This window comes from Rattus rattus, chromosome 10 (genome assembly GCF_011064425.1).
Source record: "Rattus rattus isolate New Zealand chromosome 10, Rrattus_CSIRO_v1, whole genome shotgun sequence".
Taxonomy (NCBI): Eukaryota; Metazoa; Chordata; class Mammalia; order Rodentia; family Muridae; genus Rattus; species Rattus rattus.
In genome coordinates this window covers 4,455,721-4,474,552 of record NC_046163.1, presented here as the reverse complement: position 1 = coordinate 4,474,552, position 18,832 = coordinate 4,455,721, and the positions used below count along the sequence as shown (strand labels likewise).

The 18,832-nt window shown below is 44.0% G+C and overlaps 1 protein-coding gene across 2 annotated transcripts in view; it reads right to left on the bottom strand.

The window, feature by feature from the left end:
* Positions 1-18,832, bottom strand: part of Srgap2 (SLIT-ROBO Rho GTPase activating protein 2) — a 220,975-nt gene that overhangs the window by 47,414 nt on the left and 154,729 nt on the right. For both annotated transcript variants that reach the window (XM_032914707.1, XM_032914706.1), the window contains 4 exons: positions 13,082-13,297; positions 12,178-12,306; positions 3,781-4,005; positions 1,170-1,271 (listed from right to left, as the gene is read on the bottom strand). In XM_032914707.1, the coding sequence (XP_032770598.1) occupies positions 1,170-1,271; positions 3,781-4,005; positions 12,178-12,306; positions 13,082-13,297 (672 nt within the window). The remainder of the gene's footprint in view (positions 1-1,169; positions 1,272-3,780; positions 4,006-12,177; positions 12,307-13,081; positions 13,298-18,832) is intronic.

Here is an 18,832-nt window from a genome sequence, read left to right as displayed (position 1 = left end):
AAGGAAGGAAGGAAGGAAGGAAGGAAGGAAGGCAGGCAGGCAGGCAGGCAGGCAGGCAGGCAGGCAGGCAGGCAGGCAGAGATTACACTTCTCCCTGAACAGTGCTGAGTGATGAATATGACAGGAACCCAGCTTCAGCACACTGCTCTCCCCAGCACACACCTAAACACCACTCTTCCTGCTGTGCACCCGATGCGGCGCTCTTATGTAATGTTTACTTTCTTCAAAGAGACTTATTTTATGTGTAAGGATGTTGTACCCGCGTGTGTGTGTGTGTCTCACACAGTGCCTGATTTCTTTTGGAGCTCCTGGAGTTGAGGTTAGAGATGGCTGTGAGCCACCATGCAGGTGCTAGAAGCCAAGCCTGTGTCCTCTGCAAGAGCAACCAGTGCTTTTAGCCACTTAACCATCTCTCCAGCTCCAAAATTTAGTTTAAGAGTTAGTGCTATTTCTTTATTATAATGGAAGTGCAAAGGAAAATAGAATAACATAATTGCAAAACAGTATTTCCATCATACCAGAGCTAATTAAAATATGTGATAGACTCGTCCTTCAATGCCCCAGCACCATTTCATGACCCTCGATCAAACAATGGGTTTGTTGTCCTATTTGCAAACTAAGTGACCCAGCCCTACTTCCTAGTAAAATTAAGACTTACTAAAATACAAGAAGCCATCTGAGCTCAACAGAAACCTGAATTATCTTTTTAAACTGGATTGCCTTTAAACTTTTAAAAATTGCCTTGTAAAACTGGATATTAAAAGAAAATATGCTGTGTTTAGAGAAAAAAAAAAAAGTCACCCTCCTGTAGGAGGAAGGAGATGTCTGAAGTGTCAAAGTCAAAAGGTTTCTTTTTGAAAATGCTGGAAAAAGCCAGTCATGAGTGGGTCATTTCAGAGACTTGATATAGTTCACACGGTGGCCAAGTGCCACTTTGATTAAATGTGTAGTGGGGAGGGGCATTTTGTAAAAGCCCAAAACAGAGCACAACCTTTGGCATCGTACAAACAACTTCCTGAATGTCAAGGGCAGGATGTAGCAGCAGGGAAAGCACAAGCTTCCACTGGCCAGGAAATCTCTGCATGCTCCTTCCACTTGTCCCTGATGGACGACCACAAATAGTTCAACAAGGAAACCGTGGCTCCCAGCCTCCTAGGAAGGAAACGCACCTCTTCATTCTCGATCTTCAGAGTGGATAAGCGAGACTGCAGTTGTTGGCATCTTTGCACCAGCTCACTCTGGACAGGCTGCTGGGCACAGAGCTGAGAGGCCTGTCAGAAAAAGCAACAGAAGGTCAGGAGGAGGATTCCAGAGTTCTCACTACTGCTCATGAACGATTTACACTGCATTGTATCCCAGCTAATGGAAAGCTTGCAGTCTTTATGTGAAAGGGGAGGAGATCTGTTTGGAAAGACCACGTTTCTCTCTTTGTAGGCAGGTGATGGCAGGGTAGGTCCAGCAGCATCTGCAGACCTAGGGGATTCTGAGGAGGCTGGACGGGAGTGTCTCAGGCAGCCCCAGCCCAGAAACCAATGCTCAAAGGTCCAAGTGGTCACCTCTCTGCTCTTCCCTCCTCCCACTCCATCCACTAGAGTTAGAAATAAGGAGAGAAGTGGGCCGGGAAGCTAAGTTGCTGCTGCTGGCAGCCTGTATGTTTATAAATCTGGACCATGCACGAGAGCTTTGACTCAATGGGAAAGAGTTCATGTGAATATGGGAACAAGTTCTTAAGCCCAAGTTAGAAAGCCCCAGAAGGCATGAGATCTGACAGAAGAAACTTGACATCTTTTAGATAGCCATCATTGTGGGGTCCCCTGCACCCCCATCCCCAATTAACCAACTTTATCCTCTGTGAGGGAACGCAGACCTAGAGTCTCTTGATAAAGGTAAGGCTACGGCATGAGGTAATCTGATAATCTCCTGGATGACTGATGGCAGGCAGAAGGCTGGGAGGTGAAGGATAGGACCCACGTGGAGGCAGTGCCTGTCACCTTATTACCAGAGGAGACATCTGGATAGAACTGGGCTCCTTTGCCCTCAGCAAAGACTGAGCAGACTCACATACTTGTAAACCATTTGCTTACTCAAAAAACTAAAACCTCTTCAAAGGGAGGGACTGGAAATTGACCCTTTCCCCTTTGGTATTTAAGATTCCAATCTCCTCTTCAGCTGAGAGGCTTGCTCAGGCTTTGCAGCTGATTTCACTATGGCTTTTAGAAGTAGACATAATGGAGAAAGCTTGTTGGCCAGATGGGTTACTGCCAAGAATGAAATGTCTGTTTCTGGCCCTGACTTCATCAGTCGTGCATCCAGTGCCCCTCAAACCTCTGGGTGCACCAACAGTAGAAACAGGCACCAAGTCCTAGTGCATCTGAGAGCAGCTGACATCAGTCCTATCCACCTGTGGCCCAAGAACACCAGGGTAGCCAATTTCAGAGCTTCCATTAAAATGCCACTGAACGTTGGTCCCATTTAAAGGACTTCCAGGCAGCTCCTTCCTTCTGCTTATATGTTAGCAGGGCCCAAGAATGATTTGGCATCTCACTCTAAACTAGAATGGGGAATTCTGGCTAAGCCACCGATCAGCTGTGTCATATACAGGACGAAAGAATGAACTCTTATTTGTTACAGTCACTTGGCCTAGCACGGAAGCGCTAGAGGAAGACACCACCTCCAACGCTGTTCCTTTAAGGAGCAGCGAGCTGCTGACACATGCTTTGTCAGTGACCTTTTGCCAGGATGCAAGGCGATGCACCCCATCTGTGTACAGAAATGTGGTTCTCACTGTGCAAGGAGGGCCTGAGGGCCTATCATCGGGATTCCCCTTCATGGACACATGCTGTTTGGCTCAGAAGAGAACTCAGATAATCAACCAGTCCCTTCAGATAGTCCCAAGTTCACTTATTCTGGGGAAAGAATCTCAACGGCAGCTGGAGAATGGCCTAGAAGACAAACCTGAACAGAGTCAAAGCAGGTGAAGCCTGGGCTTCCTGGAGGCTGGCAGTGCCCCTCTAACTGTAGCTAACGCGATGCTGTTTTAGTTTTCCATCTCTTCAGATGCTGGCATCACTCAGCCACAGCAGTGGAAACAAACTGGAAGGGGCTGGTTTTCCCCAAGTAGAAAAGGAGAGGACAGAGATGTGCCACTGCAGCGTGGCCAGCCTGTGACCGTCAACTGTCTAGCAGCACACTACTGCTTTCAGGTAGAGCAAAGCTTCTAGAGCCCAGACTCTAATCCAGGGACCAGAGCACCTTGCTGATTTGTGGTCTCTTCTCATCTACTCGTTTTGGTCTCACTAACTACTGTGGGGAGCTGAGGACGCTCTTGAGAGAATCTGTAAAAAGTGGATGAAGTCCTGAGTGAACGTGTATTGTTGACAAGACATGGTCGTGTCAAGGACCAATGCCGTATCCTCCATCAGAGCTAGCCCAACCTACCCAGCCCCAGCTTTTCTGTGTGTGTGTCTGCTTTTCTTCATTCCCCGGTCACCCCAGTCAGGTTTCTAGAACACAGTTACTTGGGAGAGGGTGGGATTCTCTCTGGGAGAATCATCCACTTTACACTCTACAGCTCAGGTTGGCTGGATTAGATGGAACATGAACCTAGGCTCAAGGATAAACACAACAGTCAAAACCAAAGAGATATACTGCAGGGTCTGAAAGAATGGAACAGTTTACCTGACAGGAAGCCCCCTCTCCTTCAGATGCAATAAAACTATACATAAGTCTAGTACATTCAAGTCCCTTTGGGGAAAGGTGCAAGGTAGGGAAAGGCCTTACCATATCTCCCATGTGGGGCTGGAATTCAAACTTCATAGGGGGGCAGAAAACATTATTGTACATCTCCATGAGCCGTTGCTTGTCACTGGTGGCATCTAGGTTTTCCACTGCATTTTCAATAGCATCCAGACCTTCATGTTTTGATTGTTCCAGATTTAATTCAGCAGACAGAAAAGTGCGTAGAGCCCGGTTCAGGCTAGCATGGTAGCCGAGGTCACAACACTGCTGTGGGAAGGAGACGGCACACACATAAGCATACCACAGACACCCCAGGCCTGGCAGCAAGGGAAGTGGTCTCAGGGTAGATCTGACCATATCAAGGGACTGACTGACTGCAATAGGAAGGAAGCTGAGATAACAATTTCAAAGCCTGGATAAGATTCCTTAGTTCTTGCCCCCTACTTTAGTGGCTAGCAGACCATGTAGGGCACTGAGGTGGTTAGACAGAAGAAGATTCATAAGAAACAGTGACAAGAGTTAACCAAATGATATTTCATAAGAATGAGAATAGTTAGAGAACTCTGTTCTGTTTTCTGGTTTGTCTGGGGCATGTCATGACAACAACATTCAATAATAATACAGCCTGCCTCGATTCCCTAAGGGTTGCTGTGGTTAGAAGTCACTACATAGCAAGCTTTCCAGGCCAATGGAGCAGTCAGGAAAATCTGGAGTGCTGTCTCAGCAGTAAACTCGCATTCACTCAGCTCTAAGTAGGTGGGAGAAGGAGAAAAGAAGGTTGCTTAAGTTATGACATCAACTTTTAGTGATGTGGGACAGGCTTGAGCTGAGGAAAGCTAAACCAAAAAGTCCTAAGTATGAGCGTTACCAGGAAGATTCTTATCATGTTTCTGATTTTCAACAACAAAAATGAAAAGACGAAAATGCTATGAAAGAGGCAATTGTAGGGGTTGGGGAATGTAGGTCAACTGGAAGGGGTTTGTCTAGCATGCATGGAGACTTAGGTTTGATTTCCCCCAGCACTGAATAAACTGAGTGTGGTGAAGCAGGCCTGTAATCTCAAGCACTCAGGAGGGGAAAGCAGGAAGGATCAGAAGTTCAAGGTCATCCTCAGCTACAAAGTCAATTCAAAGCCAGTCTCTGTCTTTAAACAAATAACAACAAAACCAGGGGTAGGGGAACAGTTCAATTAGTAAAGTCCTTGTGGTGCACATGAGGAATTGTGTTTGGTCACATGCCTATGTGGCTGAGGTGTCTAATCTAGCACTGAAGAGGTGGGAAACGGGCCTTGACGGTTAGCTAGTTAAGATGAAGTTTTAAGAATCTGTCTCAAAAAACAAGTTCAGGGCTTGAAAGATTGCTGTGTGATTAAGAGTTCTTATTCCCTTTTAAGACTTGTGTTTGGCTCCTAGCACCCGTATCTGAAGCTCAAAACTGCTTGTAACTCCAGATCCAGGAAATCTAACACTCTCTTCTAGACTCACATGGGCACCTGTACTCAAGTGCATGTATTTCTCTCTCTCTCTCTCTCTCTCTCTCTCTCTCTCTCTCTCTCTCTCTCTCTCTCTCTCTCTCTCTCATACACACACACACATGGAAACAAAACAGTGGAAACAAAACAGTAGAGGTAGAATCAAGCTACCCTGGCAAAGCTACTCCTATCCCATCCCCAGACCTGTGTCCTTGACAATCCAATGAGCAAATGTGACCAGTGTAGTGGTTTTCAAGTTGTAGATCACAGCTCTCAAGTTCAATGTCAGCACCCAGGTTATCCCTGAGAAGGGCAAAGGTGGTGACCCAGCTAGGAGGTCTTGGACCCTTTTTATCTTTACCTCAATGAAAACAACTCTGCTCATAATAAACTCTGATTCTATGTGTGGTCTGGTTTGAAGAATAAGTTCTTAAGAACAAGTCTAAAAAACCCCTTTGGATTAACTGTAACCCCCAATGCTCTTTTTAGCAAAGGCATTCTGTAATACTATGACAATATTCCCTACCCCTCCAATAAAGATCCAAATTCCATGGCCATCAATTATCACCTCTATTATTTACATAGCTTTGATGTCCAGAGCCTGAGAGGAAATGTCAGAGGAAAATCTCTGGATAGAGTAAGGCCATCTGCCTGATTGTAATTTCACTGCATAAATAAGCATCAAATTAATTTCCTCAGCCTTTCCCTCTCATCATGATCACTTCAGGAACAGCCACTATTGGGGAAGAAAAAAAAAACATGTGACAGGCCGCCTCCTTCCAGGCATCTGACACGAAGCTTGCAATGGAGTGCACATTGAGCTGAGCTCTGGATTCAGTGCCAACAGACTCTGGCAGGTGCCTGGCTTCAGCGGGGTAACAGCAGTGACAGCATAACTGTAGTCAGAGGATAGGAAAACACTACATTCAGTCAGAGGAAGAGCAAACGGAACTAGACAAAGGCGACTGATTGGGAGGCTGCACGTGCAGGGTCCCTTCCTCCTCTAGGAGATGCTGTTAAACTAATTAATCAGGCAGCCTTTGAACCTGTAAATCTTCCTGCCTATCTCTAAGATGTCCTCCAGTTCCTGAGATGAACTCTATACTTATTGGTGTAGTAAACAAAGGTATCACTGCCAACAGAGTGTATGGGAGACTGAGAAAAATTAGGGAGAGGCAGGTGGTGCTCCTCAGAAATCTTCATATATTTCTTGAAATTTCTCTTTCTTCTATCTCTACCCTAATCCACATCTTATTTTATATCAGTGTTGTCTGTCATAAAATATGATTTCTATCATGCCCCTGTTGAGGTACCGAAATAACTTACCTCTACTTAAACTAAACTTCACCTTCAGGTTGTACTTGGAAAGAATGCTACTGTTCATTAAGAATGCTCACTATATGCCAGACGGTGGACAGTTATGTGTATTCTACATCCTAATCCTCATAATTACCCCCACTGAAGCCTGTTCCACACAAGGAAGAGAAAAGCTCTATGAAGTTACAGTTTGACCAAAGTTAAATGGGCAAACAAACACATGAAACACCCACACTGTAATTTGTGTGTAGACCACCTACTCAGCATCACCTCCCAGCATGCCCCTGTTGAACTGCAGGGGCCTCTTCTGATGAACTGCAGTGCTTGACTCTCTGCGTAGGATGGAGTGTTGAAAAAGCCTAGGCCTCTAGCCTAGAGAGCGAGTTTATCCCTCTGGGCTGTAAAAGGGGGAAATACCAGCTTTGTAACTGGTTATGTGGCAAACAGACAATACACTTCACACATATCTGGCACTATGTAGACTTGAAGCTAACGCCAATCACAAGTATCTTCCAATCTACTGACCTCTACTCTTCAGCTCCTCATATTTCTTTTCCTGAAATATTACCTTTCACTTTCACCTGCTGGACTTGGACTCAATCTTTAAGATCCATATTAAATTCTCAGCCTCTGGGAAGCCAGCCAGTCCTGCATTCCTGGTCCCACTTGGACTCAACTGCATCATCCTCATATGACCCCCAGTACACTCGGTCATTCTGAGGCCTGCAATTTCATATCACCCCACCCAGAACGCAGGTATCTTAGAACTTTCCAGCATCTCACTCTTGCTTACAATTTGTCTTAGTAGGTTTGATTCTCAGAAGGCACTCCATAAAGTTGACTGAGGGATGCCACAGAAAGACTCCAGCTCTCAGGAAATCACCTAGTGGGCTGAGTACTCACCCACATGTTCTGCTGCTACAGTCTCAGAACAGCAGGGAGCTTCCCTACGTGGGAGCATTGCCTCTATTTGTAAAACCATTCTGTAGCTTCTCTGTGCCAGTGAGTCAGGGTCAAACTCACAATGTGTCCTCTGGTTCTGCCATGCTTTCAGCTAACCTAAGTGATGTGGATAGGGCCTTGGCCATCTACATATTTGTATGGGCAAAATTAAGCCTTCAGTAAAAAAGCAGTATCTGGCAGGGTTAACTGGGATTTGAATACTTCCCACGAGAATCCCAAAGGGTAGAGAGAACACACAATTTTGTCTATACCAGAAATAAATGCTATACGAATGCTATAAAATGCTACACAAATACGATAAAAACTCTCGGAAGAAATAAAATTTTTATAAAAAATTGAATAACACATCTCAATGTATGAACTTAAGTCCACAGTTCACTATGCCCTTACCAGCTAATATTCTCCCTCAGAGAATCTAGAGAAGACCTAGAAACAAAAAATGAGTGCTTCAGATCACCCTTCAATTTCCTACAGGAGAGAGAAAAACAATTGCTTTCAATAAAACGTCATAATGGGAAAACCAAGCTCTCTCATGTCCGATTTCAGTGTACGTGGCTTCACAGACCTTCTAGGTACACTCACAACACTCCAGCTACCCATGATGGCAATGCCCTGTACTTCACTTACTCATCTGCTCTTAGGTGAGGGAATTACACTCCAGAGAGCCTGCGGTCCTGAGAAACAACAAGAGAGATCGGAAGGTCCTTGGCCGAGAGTCAAGTTTTTTCTACCATGTGTATGATGTCTCTCATGTGGACTCTTACATCTTTTATTATACTATAAAGAAATTGTAGGCTAGTCTTTATGTTAGTTAAATGACCTTGATTAAAAAGAACTTTTTATTTATCTTTAATGTCTTAGTACAGACCGAGTCAGACCCTTAGAAAGGAGGCCAAGCAGTGGCATATGACATTGACAGCAATGGTCTGGAATGACACTCATTCCATGTCTTGAGGAACTCCTGAATACTGCTAAGCTCATTATGTCCATGCATGCAGGCTCTATGCTTCTTTGCTACACAATAGTTTGGGCACTTTACATTGCATAGAACAGCATAAAAAAAGGAAGAAACTATTGATAGATGTAAAAAACTGAATAATGCCAAAAAATTAAAACTTCTTTGGTGAAAAAAAAAAATCCAGATACAAAAACTATATTCTGGATATAGCAAGGAAGCTCAGTGGGTAAAGACACTTGCTGTGTAAGCCTGGTGGCTTGAGATCAATCCCCACGTGTCCTGGTTTATTGCGACTGTTGACTTGTTGCAACCTAAATAATCTGGGAGAGGTTGATCTGTGGAAATGTCTACAGAGGATTGTTTTGAGTTTAACTTATGTAGAAAGACCCAGACCCTCCCCTATGGAGAGAGTCCTAAACTGTAAAGAGAGAAGAAGCCAGCTGAAAGCGAGGAAGCAAACAAGCAGGCAGGCAGGAGGCAGCCAGCAAGAATGATTACTCTCCCGAGGATGTGATAGGACTGCTCCTGCTTCCTGTTCCTGCTTCCTGCTCCTGCTTCCTGCTTCTGCCCTGATTTCCCTGGAATGATGGACTGTAACTCTGCTTTCTTCCTCAAGCTGCATTTTGTTATTTTATCACAGCAACAGAAGTGAAAAACACTGCATAAAGGTGGATGGAGAGAAATGAGTCTACAAAGTTGTCCCCTGGCTTCCACACATACACTGTAGCATGCACACATCCACATACGGCCAAATAATACATGAAATAAAATAAGTTATATTCTGTGTTATCCTAGCTTGATGACATTCTCCAACAGGCAGAATTAACTTAGGGTTTGAAGAGCTGGACTAGTGATTGCCTGGAGTTAAGAAATAAGAACTTTCTGAAATAATGAGAATATATTTTTCATATTGTCTTTCTCCCTATGTCTCCTTGTTGTGAGACAGTCTCAGAGCCTAGACTTCCACTTCTCAAGTGCTGAGATTCCAGACGTGTGCTGCCAGGGCCTGTTAAAGATACTTATTCTATAGCTTGCTAAAAGCATAGGTTACAGGAATATGCAAATTTATCAAAAATTCTTCAAACTGTAACAATCACACCAATCATTCAAGTTAATTAATCTCGAAATGTAAATTACACATGGAAAGAATGTTAAAAAGGCAAAATAAAAAAGTAAGTCTTGAGTTAGGAGATAATTTTTTTCCATTCAATAAACTATGACTTGGCTACACATTACTACTTAAGGTAAAGTAAGTCTTGGTTCCTGCTATCTTGGATCTTAAAAGAGACATACAGTGACCTTCATTTTAGTCCTCAGCTCACAGTAAGAAATACATCGTACATACTTACACACACACACACACACACACACACACACACACACACACACACGACAAACATAAAATTTTCATAAAAAGATCTTAGTCATAATAGTGTGACCTGATCTGATATTTCTCCCTTAGTCTAATCATTTAAAATAAGTTAAGTGAATAAATATGGTTTCATTGTCCCCTTAATGGATCATGGCTCGTGGTTTGAAAACACTTGAGTGCATGACTGTGTCTTAGGCAAAACCAGTTACATTCTATTTATGACCCTGATGCTGAATGCCTACCCCCTCAACGTACTAGCTGGTTACGGAGAAAAGTAGTAGCATCTGCTTTGTAAAAAAGGGGTAATGTTCATTCTACAAAAATAAAAACCAAACAACAAACAAAATAAGATACAGTTAAAACACAAGCAAACACAGACCACATTTGCTCAGGGCCTGGAATGCCACCTATCTTGAGCGTGGCAGCCCTGGCCTGCTCGTCATCCTCTAAACCTATGTCCTGTTAAGCAGGTACTACAGAGGAACGTGGCAGCCCTGACCTGCTCGTCATCCTCTAACCCTAGGTCCTGTTAAGCGGGTACTACAGAGGCTGCCTCCTTCCCCAGTGGCTCTTCAAACCTCATCCTGGGAAGCTTAGGCTCTCAGCAAGGCAAGAGCACAGAATGTCCTGCTTCTTATGTGATGTTTTAAAACAGCTACCCATGCCTGAGCTACCCATGCCTGATGAAAGGCCTATGGATTACCAAGACTGGAACTCATACAGCAAAAGCCTCTTTTCTCCTCAAGTAAGCAATTTATTGGAATTGGTACAAATATTCTCTAGAGGCAAAAAGAAGAGGACAGACCAGTAACAGAGTGTAACACCCTGTCTGGTCTAATTTTTTTTAAATCTTATTCATTTAACGAATGTGAGATAAGCAGCAGAAAGGGAGCATAAAAAGCGACTGTCTTCCCCGTGCTGAGAATGGGCCTCTACTAACAGTGGAGAAGAATGAAGGGACTGGTTTAGGGCTCTGACCTCACTGAAGGACAGTGTTCAGATTGGCATCAACAAGCACAGAGAACAAAGAGGAGTCTGAACAGAGACCAGGGCTCGGCTTACCAGCGGAGACGATGACATCGAAGGCCTTAGGAGGCCCGACCTACTCATCACAACTCGCTGGCTGGAAGGGTACCAGTCTGTATTTTAGAGAAGTTCCCCCAGCAGCCCTGATGTGGGCCAGATTTAAACAGTCCAGGTCCTTATTTGACTAGGAGCGGAGGGGCAGGAAATAAAAGAGGGTTCCAGAAGAGTTCAGGAGCAAGCCCAGGAAGTGCTCGCTAGTAACATAATAGTGACTCGGAGCCCAGATCCCCACATGATGTAAAGCATAGTAGGTGTGCTTGTGAAGGAACCACGATACAAAGTCATGTGCAGTCTGGCTAGAGTCTCACAGCTCAGCGGCTGTGCCAAGAACCTGAGGTAAACCACAGGTCTCCGAAAGGATACTGCTGATGCCCTAGAGACTGGGCTGCTAATAATGCTCAATCAGCTGGCTCCGGACCCACTTTGGTGACTGGAAAAAACATGAGAGAGGGTGCGCTTGTGTAGCTTCATATAGAGCTGGCCCGGGAACTGGGTCAGACTGCAGTCTGTACGTGAGAGACATGTTAGAACATAGGGATCGAGGAGAAGCAGTAGGAGATCAAAGCAAAGACTGACCCATAAGGTTAAAGACCGATGGCTGTGCCTGCTGCCTACAAAGCACACATGCATACTAACCCCACCCCCCTCTCATTTTTGTGCCACATCTCCAAAGAAAACGGCAGATATCAGTGGCACTGGATACCTTCTAGTCAAGATCCTAGTTTGTGGCACATTGTAAACCCAAACTTTAGGCAAGTATGTCTCTTAATTCTCGGGGTCACACATTGAGACAGCATTGTGCATCTACAGAGGTGATGTGACAATGAATGAGAAGATCCCAAGAAACATGAAGTGATGTATAAACACGAGGAAGGCATTCTAACTCTTCTTGTCATTGCTTCTTTCTACAAGCTTTAATAGAAGAGACTATGTCTTGAGAAACAGAGAACACAGAAGTCATGAACATAGGTTTAGGAATCAGAATTGGATATAAATTTTGTCTCAGCCTTTTACTAACAGGGTAAATCACTAAACTTTCTGAAGTTAGTCAACAGCAATAGATTGCATTGCTTGGTTCTCCTGGACTGCTGTAAGGAGCAAATGTACGGAGCATAAAGCACCCCTTTACACAATGGACCGTGGCTATTATCTTCACATTGCTCTCAAAATGACCAAGATGCCTGAACACAGAAATGAGGAACATGCAACATGAGGTTTCTGAAATTAGGCAAGAGGTGGCCCCAGCCTCCCAGCCCAGCTTTAAATACTTACATCAATAATATCAGACAGGTCATGGATGTAGTACTTGAAGACAGATGCGTTGGTTGCCTCCAAAGCCAATAAATACTCATTCCGGGCTTTAATGGCCTTCAGCTTGTTCTCTGTGTACTTGGCTTGTCGCTGAAAAGAAAATACAAGTTCACTTTAGTTTTTTTGATTAAAAAAATGCTCATTTCATGGGAATCAGTGCGTATGTTCATATGCACACGTCTTTGTGTCTCTGTAAATGTTGGAAGGCAACTTGTAGGAGTCATTTCTTCCTTCTACCATGTGGGCTCCTGGGTTTGGATTCAGGTTGCCAGGCTAAGTGGCAAGCTTACCTGATGAGCCTTCTTGATGACCCATCCCAGTTACTGTTATGATTTTGTTTTAAAGAGAAGGCTGTTCTGTGAGAGATGAAGGCCAGCACATTAAGAGCTCCCTTTGCTGCTATTTCCTGTGTATCCCTACTCTCAAGTGAATCCCAACTCTGATGAATGAGAGGAAAGGTCCAGATGTGCACTCTATAACAATCCTGTTTCACACACTATCCTCCACCCTGCTGCTGGCCTTGAAGAGGTGCCTCTAACTTCTACCATAAACACTGCTGTTGAAAGTCAAAACACAAGGTCTACAGTCTCCACTATTTCTCAAAGCAATAGGGCATCTCACTTGATTTGGAAAATGGGATGAGAAAAGTGACTACTGATTCTTGTCAATAAATTCGAAGTTCAAATCTGAGATTCACATGCTTAGGTTTTTCCAGAAGCTAGGATTCCTGGCAAGACATAGAAGGACCCTTTGGTCATTAGGCATGCGTGAGAGGAAGTGCTTGGTTCAGCTCCCTGTGGCACCCATTATTATCTATCTTGCCTTCCAAGCATCCCTTCCTCTACAGTTGCCAGAGCACATGTACCTTCTCCTTCATCTTCTCGATCTTCTTCACTGAACTCCTCCGGACATGTTTCTCCTCAATGCGGACATTGGCCGTGGAGTCAGGGGAGCGAGGGGTCTGCCGGTCCTCTTGCTTTACTGATTTGCCAATTTGCTTCTCTTCTTGCTTCTCTGCTTCCTTTAGTTTGCTCTGAGCACTGATGCTGTCAGCATTGTACATGTGATATGTCTTCATGACCTGCAAGACATTTCCCCCAGAGGTCAAGCCAATGGATCCAACTTCACATTACAGACTAACAAAACTCAGCAGGGCCCCTCCTTCATGAAATAATATTCACATCTTTCCAGGGGGGAAAATCCAGTAATGTCTGGTTTAGCACATATATATTAAGGTCTACACCTAAGAGTAGGGCAGCTTATTGTAATGATTCCATATTAATTTCAATATTTTTAAAAACCTTTTTAGTCATTATTATCTGTAAATGAGACTCTTATATTGGCCCAGTGATTTCTACTGCTTGGTCACCTCATAGTACTAAGTAGACAAGAACTAAGAACACCTCTCTCAGATCCCAAGGCTCTGCTTTATCTCTATTAGATACCTGACGTTTCTCACAGAAACATCATAGCACTTATCATGTACTGAGTACTTAATATATTTTTGGCTTTGTGCCATGTAACTAACACACACACACACACACACACACACACACACACACACACGCACGCACGCACACGCACACGCACACGCACACGTTAATTTCATTCATGTAACAATTCTACACCCTAGACAATGTCCTATGAAGGCTATAGACCTGCACAACTCGGGGCAGAGGATGGGAAACAGGACAACTCATATCAAGTAAATGAATTGGTCACAAGCAGGATGTAACATAAAAGACCGACATAGGGTCAGGTGTGGTGGTGCGGGCCTTTAATTCCTGCAGTCTGGAAGTAATACAAGAAGATCTCAGTGAGTTCAAGGCCAGCCTGGTCTACAAAGTGATCCCAGGACAGCCAGAATTATATACAGAGACTTTGTAAAAGTTATAGAGACTCTATAAAAACTGGAGGGGAGTTGGGGGGTAAGGAACACAATTTTCCTAAAGAGCTATTGTCTAGGAATTGAACACTTTTTCTTAGCAAGAAGGCCAGGAAGACAGAATCTCTGCTCATCCCCAATCTTCCGAAATATATTACTTCCAGCTAAACAGGGGCCAGCCCTACTCTGCAGGAAGTTTCTGTTTCCACACAGGCAGCTTTCAGATTCTATGTGGGATTAAAATACTTGATAACAAATCAAGCAGTTGGAAATTCACAAGTGCTGAAATTTTGATGCCATGAGGTCTCTTTGAAAAGCAAGGGCAGAAAGCCTAGGAGTAGGGAGTCCTTGTGAGTGGCTGACAACAGAGAAGGCATTGATTCAATATTACTAATAATCTCTAGCATTCAGTGCACACTGTGTGTCAGGAGTTTTGCGTATGCAGACTCAATTTCACAACCCTATGAGCATTCCCACTTCTAAAGATAAAGGAAGTAGGTCTCAACGGCATTACTTATGGCACTGAGAGTCTTATAACTAGTAGATGGCAGAGGCAGAATTCAACTTAAACCTAACTCCAAAGTCTACATCTTCTCCTGCATAGGACTCTCCTCTGCATAGGACTGAAGCTGAACCTTCTGGGAGGAAAGATAGAGGACAGGCAAGGAAATCCCAAAGAAAGATGCTGATCTCATTTAGAAATGAAACTGCTCAACTGAGAGCAGCATCTCAATTAGGGGCTGGTTTAGACTCCAGAGCAACTGGCAATGTCTGGAGCTTAGAAGTTGCTAGTAGGTAGACAGGGAAAACCTGGTGCCCTGTGGGCACGCTGAGGCTCACCTGCAGTTGGAGGAAGGAATAGAGAATACAGAGGTACAGTATAGCTTCAATTATGTCGCATTTTAGACTGAGAGAAATTTAAATATTCACTTCACCTGAATCTGACATCATTTCCTGGAAGTTTTACCTTCATATACTCTGTGTACCAACAACCAATGGTATAACAAAGCTTTGCGGAAACCTGGCCAGATCACTACTTTTCCAGGTTTAAGAAGTTAGAAAGGCACCTGCCCAGTTGGCTGAAGAACAGACAAGGGGTCTTTTTCTCGTTTTTAACTTGAATGAGACTAAGGAATTCAAGCATTAGAGTAAAGCATTGTGAAACAGTGAGTTTTTATTTTATGAAGTAAAGGGTGAAGAGGAAACCTGGCAATGAGCATGGGAGAGCAAAGCACTCAATGTAACAAACCAGCAACTTCTATTGTTCCTTCCCTTAAAGAACAGAAAGATGCCTCTCATAAAAAGAAATTAAATTCTGAGACGCATGACTTTTTCCTTTGCATTCTCTTCCATAGTTAGGAGATGTCATACGTGCCACACTTTAAAATAAGAGCAGACAGCCAGGTGTGGTGGTGGACACCTTTAATCCCAGCACTCAGGAAACAGAGGCAGGTGGACCTCTGAGTTTGAAGCCAGCCTGGTCCATAGAGAGAGTCTAAGACAGCCAGGGCTACACAGAGAAACCCTGCCTCAAAAACCATCCATACATATTTACATAGGAAGATTTCCAGACTTCCATTTGAGGAAGTTCTCAATGTCTGCTAAAATTTGCAAGACCCAAATAGGCAACTCAGAGGAAACAGTATAGAGAGAAGAAAAGACTGAAAACAGTTTATCAGTAAGAGCCCAAGAGAGATGAAGGAGAATGGGGAAGATCCAGCAATATGAAGTAAGACCTCAATGAAGGGACTTGGGGAGAACATAGGGTGAAAGACCTAAGACTTCCTGGCAACTGGCAATTAAGATTCCATTCCTGCACTTCTTCAAAGAGCATGAGCCATCCCCTCCCTACCACAGACTTGTAAAATGTTACCACCTTACTTTCACTTGCTGCCTCATTTTTCTGCCCCTACCCCCTATATTAAGACCAAATGCCTTGAGTTTAGCACTATCTCTCATTTGTCTTTCTATGGCTAGTGCCTAATGCCCAGTCAAATAGACCAACAGTATCAGGGGACTATTAGCAGACATTGTTTCACGGGAACAGGTGCCAAATTTCAATTTGAAGCAGCCCTGAAACCAGCTGCTGCACCAAGTCAAGGAGACATATCCAGGTAATACAGAAGCATACAACCTCTGGAGTAAAGACAGCCCCAGAGGGTCTCACTATCTCATCCCCCCTTCTCTGGTTAGTGTTTCTTTGGCTCTTCATAGTCAATCCATGTGGCTTCCCTGCCTCCATATATACTCATTCCTGTGGGGGCTTCCTGTGTTTTCCAGACACAGTCACTCTGTACAGTTGAGGCAGACAGTATAGAGGTCTTTGGGAAGCACTGCACTCTGACTTCAAAGGCATTCCTCCAACATCAGAAGGAAAATGAAAGCCACTTTACCATGGCTCACAGGCTAGCCAGCTCGTTGTGATGGAGAGGGGATAATGGACGGGCATATACATGAGGAAGAATCACTGGGATTGCTCTCTGCAAGAACAGCTGTGGGAAACTCCCCCTGGCACAAGATGCTAAGTCAGGGAAATCAAAGCCCCTTCAGGCAGAGGAGGAAGGTGAAGAGGAGCAGCTGGCTACTTATGGCGGGGTTCTGGATTTCTTGTCAAAGGCATCTTTATTCAGAACTACCTGGGCTCTGCCCCTTGGCTCATCAAGTACTTAGATGATCAACCCTTGAGTAATTGGTTCCCCCAAAATAAGTATTCATGGGTGTTAGGGGCAACTGTAGGAAGAGCACTGAAAAATACAGTGGGTTTCTTAATACCTTCAACTCTTCTTTCAATGACCCACAAGTCACACATGATTTCTATTGCTGACAGGATCAGTGAAAGCAGAGGTCCTTTCCTGTTTTCTTAAATAGAGCAACTAGGAATGCTCTTTGGAAGACACTCTCCCCATCTCTTCCTAGGGCCCAAAGAGTATGTGCATGGCAAATTGCTTTCCAAAGCCAGTGCAGGGTCATGGTCTCAAGTTCCTGCTTGAGAAAACCAGATCTCATGCAGAGTGACCAACATCCTCTTTCCTCAATACTACCAATTCAGCACTAAAAATATGTCCTTGGAAACTGGTTAAGAGGTTTCACTGTGTCACCCTGGCTGGCCTGTAACTCAACAGATCCACCTGCTTCTGCTTCTCAAGTATTGAATTAAATGTGGCTCTCTCTTCATGAGCACTAGACTAACCAGCAAAAAGGACGGATAGTCACCCACATCTCAGGCCAGTCCTAAGTTAATCTCACCCTACATAAGCAATGACTCTTAATTCTAGTCTGCAGCTTTTCTAATGATCTATATAGACTCTTCAAACTCATTTGGTCCTTAACTATAGCCTCATATTTTGGAAATATGAATTCCTCGATCATTGTCAGACACATGACATTCGGGTACCAGAGCATGGTACTTGCTGCTGCTTCTGGAGAACTGCTGGGTGGAAAACCCAACAAACTTCACACCAACTCTCATCATTTGCAGTGGGAGGTGTTCTTCCAAGTGCATGCAGCTAGTAGTCAGGGCAGTGCACTCTCAGGTGAATAATTTAGCAGTCTGGGGTCAGCAGACACATGCTTCTCAATCTTGGTACTGCTGACATTTGGAGCTTGATAACTACTGTGGTAAATTGTCTGTACACTGTAGGATGTTAGCAGCATATTTGGCCCCTATGTTTTAGATGCCACTAGGCCACGAAATCCTCCAGTCACGACAACTAAAAACATCAGCAAACATTGCTACACATTCTACTTTGTAGGAATGGGGGATATTACCCTGTGTAAGGCTCAGTATACCGGAGTTCCTGGTGTCTTCTTCTGTTTTTCTTTTTCCATTTATATGTAAATCACTAGGCCTTATTTGGGACGTGACAAATCTTAAGTATACTAATTGACCTCAAAGCGGGGAGCAGCACACTCACTAATTCTGCATGTGGATGCTAGTGGGAAGGCTTTATGCTCTGTATTAACTATGGGCCCATGGTGGCCACAGAAGCAATTGCCAATATTGGTCTGAAGACTAAGCATAGAGATCTCAGGGCTAGGGGATGGCTGAGTACACAAGACCTAATGACCTTAGTTTGATCCCCAGATCCCACAAGGTGGCAGGAGAGAACAAACGTCTAAGAATGGTCCCTTATGCACACTCAAAATAATGGGGAGAATATCATCAGAAAGAGCAGCAAGCTCCATGGTTTTCTTCCTCATCCCACCACAGCTTACACACTACCATTTGCTTTTTAAATCAAAGCTCTTCAGACACTGCTCTTCCTCTGCTGCCTCACTGCAAAAGCATATGCTGGGTCTTAGTTGGTTTGAGGTTTGCTGCTTGACTTCTGAGAAACAATAGCAAAGAGCAAAGGCTCAAGATGCTTAGTTATTGGGAAAAAGAATAACATGTGTCATCCGTTATACTAGAGAATTCTACAGAGGCAAGCCTCAGCTCTTCTTGGTACGTAGAAAATGTTCTAAAAATAAGAGAAGTTAAGCAATGAAGAGATAAGGTTCAGGAAACTCATCCACTCTGAAAATGGTTCACAATACCATGCTTCTATTTTTAAAAAGCCTTAACTTCATTTGAGAGAATTAAAAACTTAGGGGACAAAGAGTACCACCTATTACTTGGCTTCAGAGATTCCAAAACAATTGCAGCATCACTGGAGACAAATTAGATGACCGCTCAAGTCTATTTACCAACAGTTGCCATGACATACTGGCCACACCTAAACTTTTGGATCA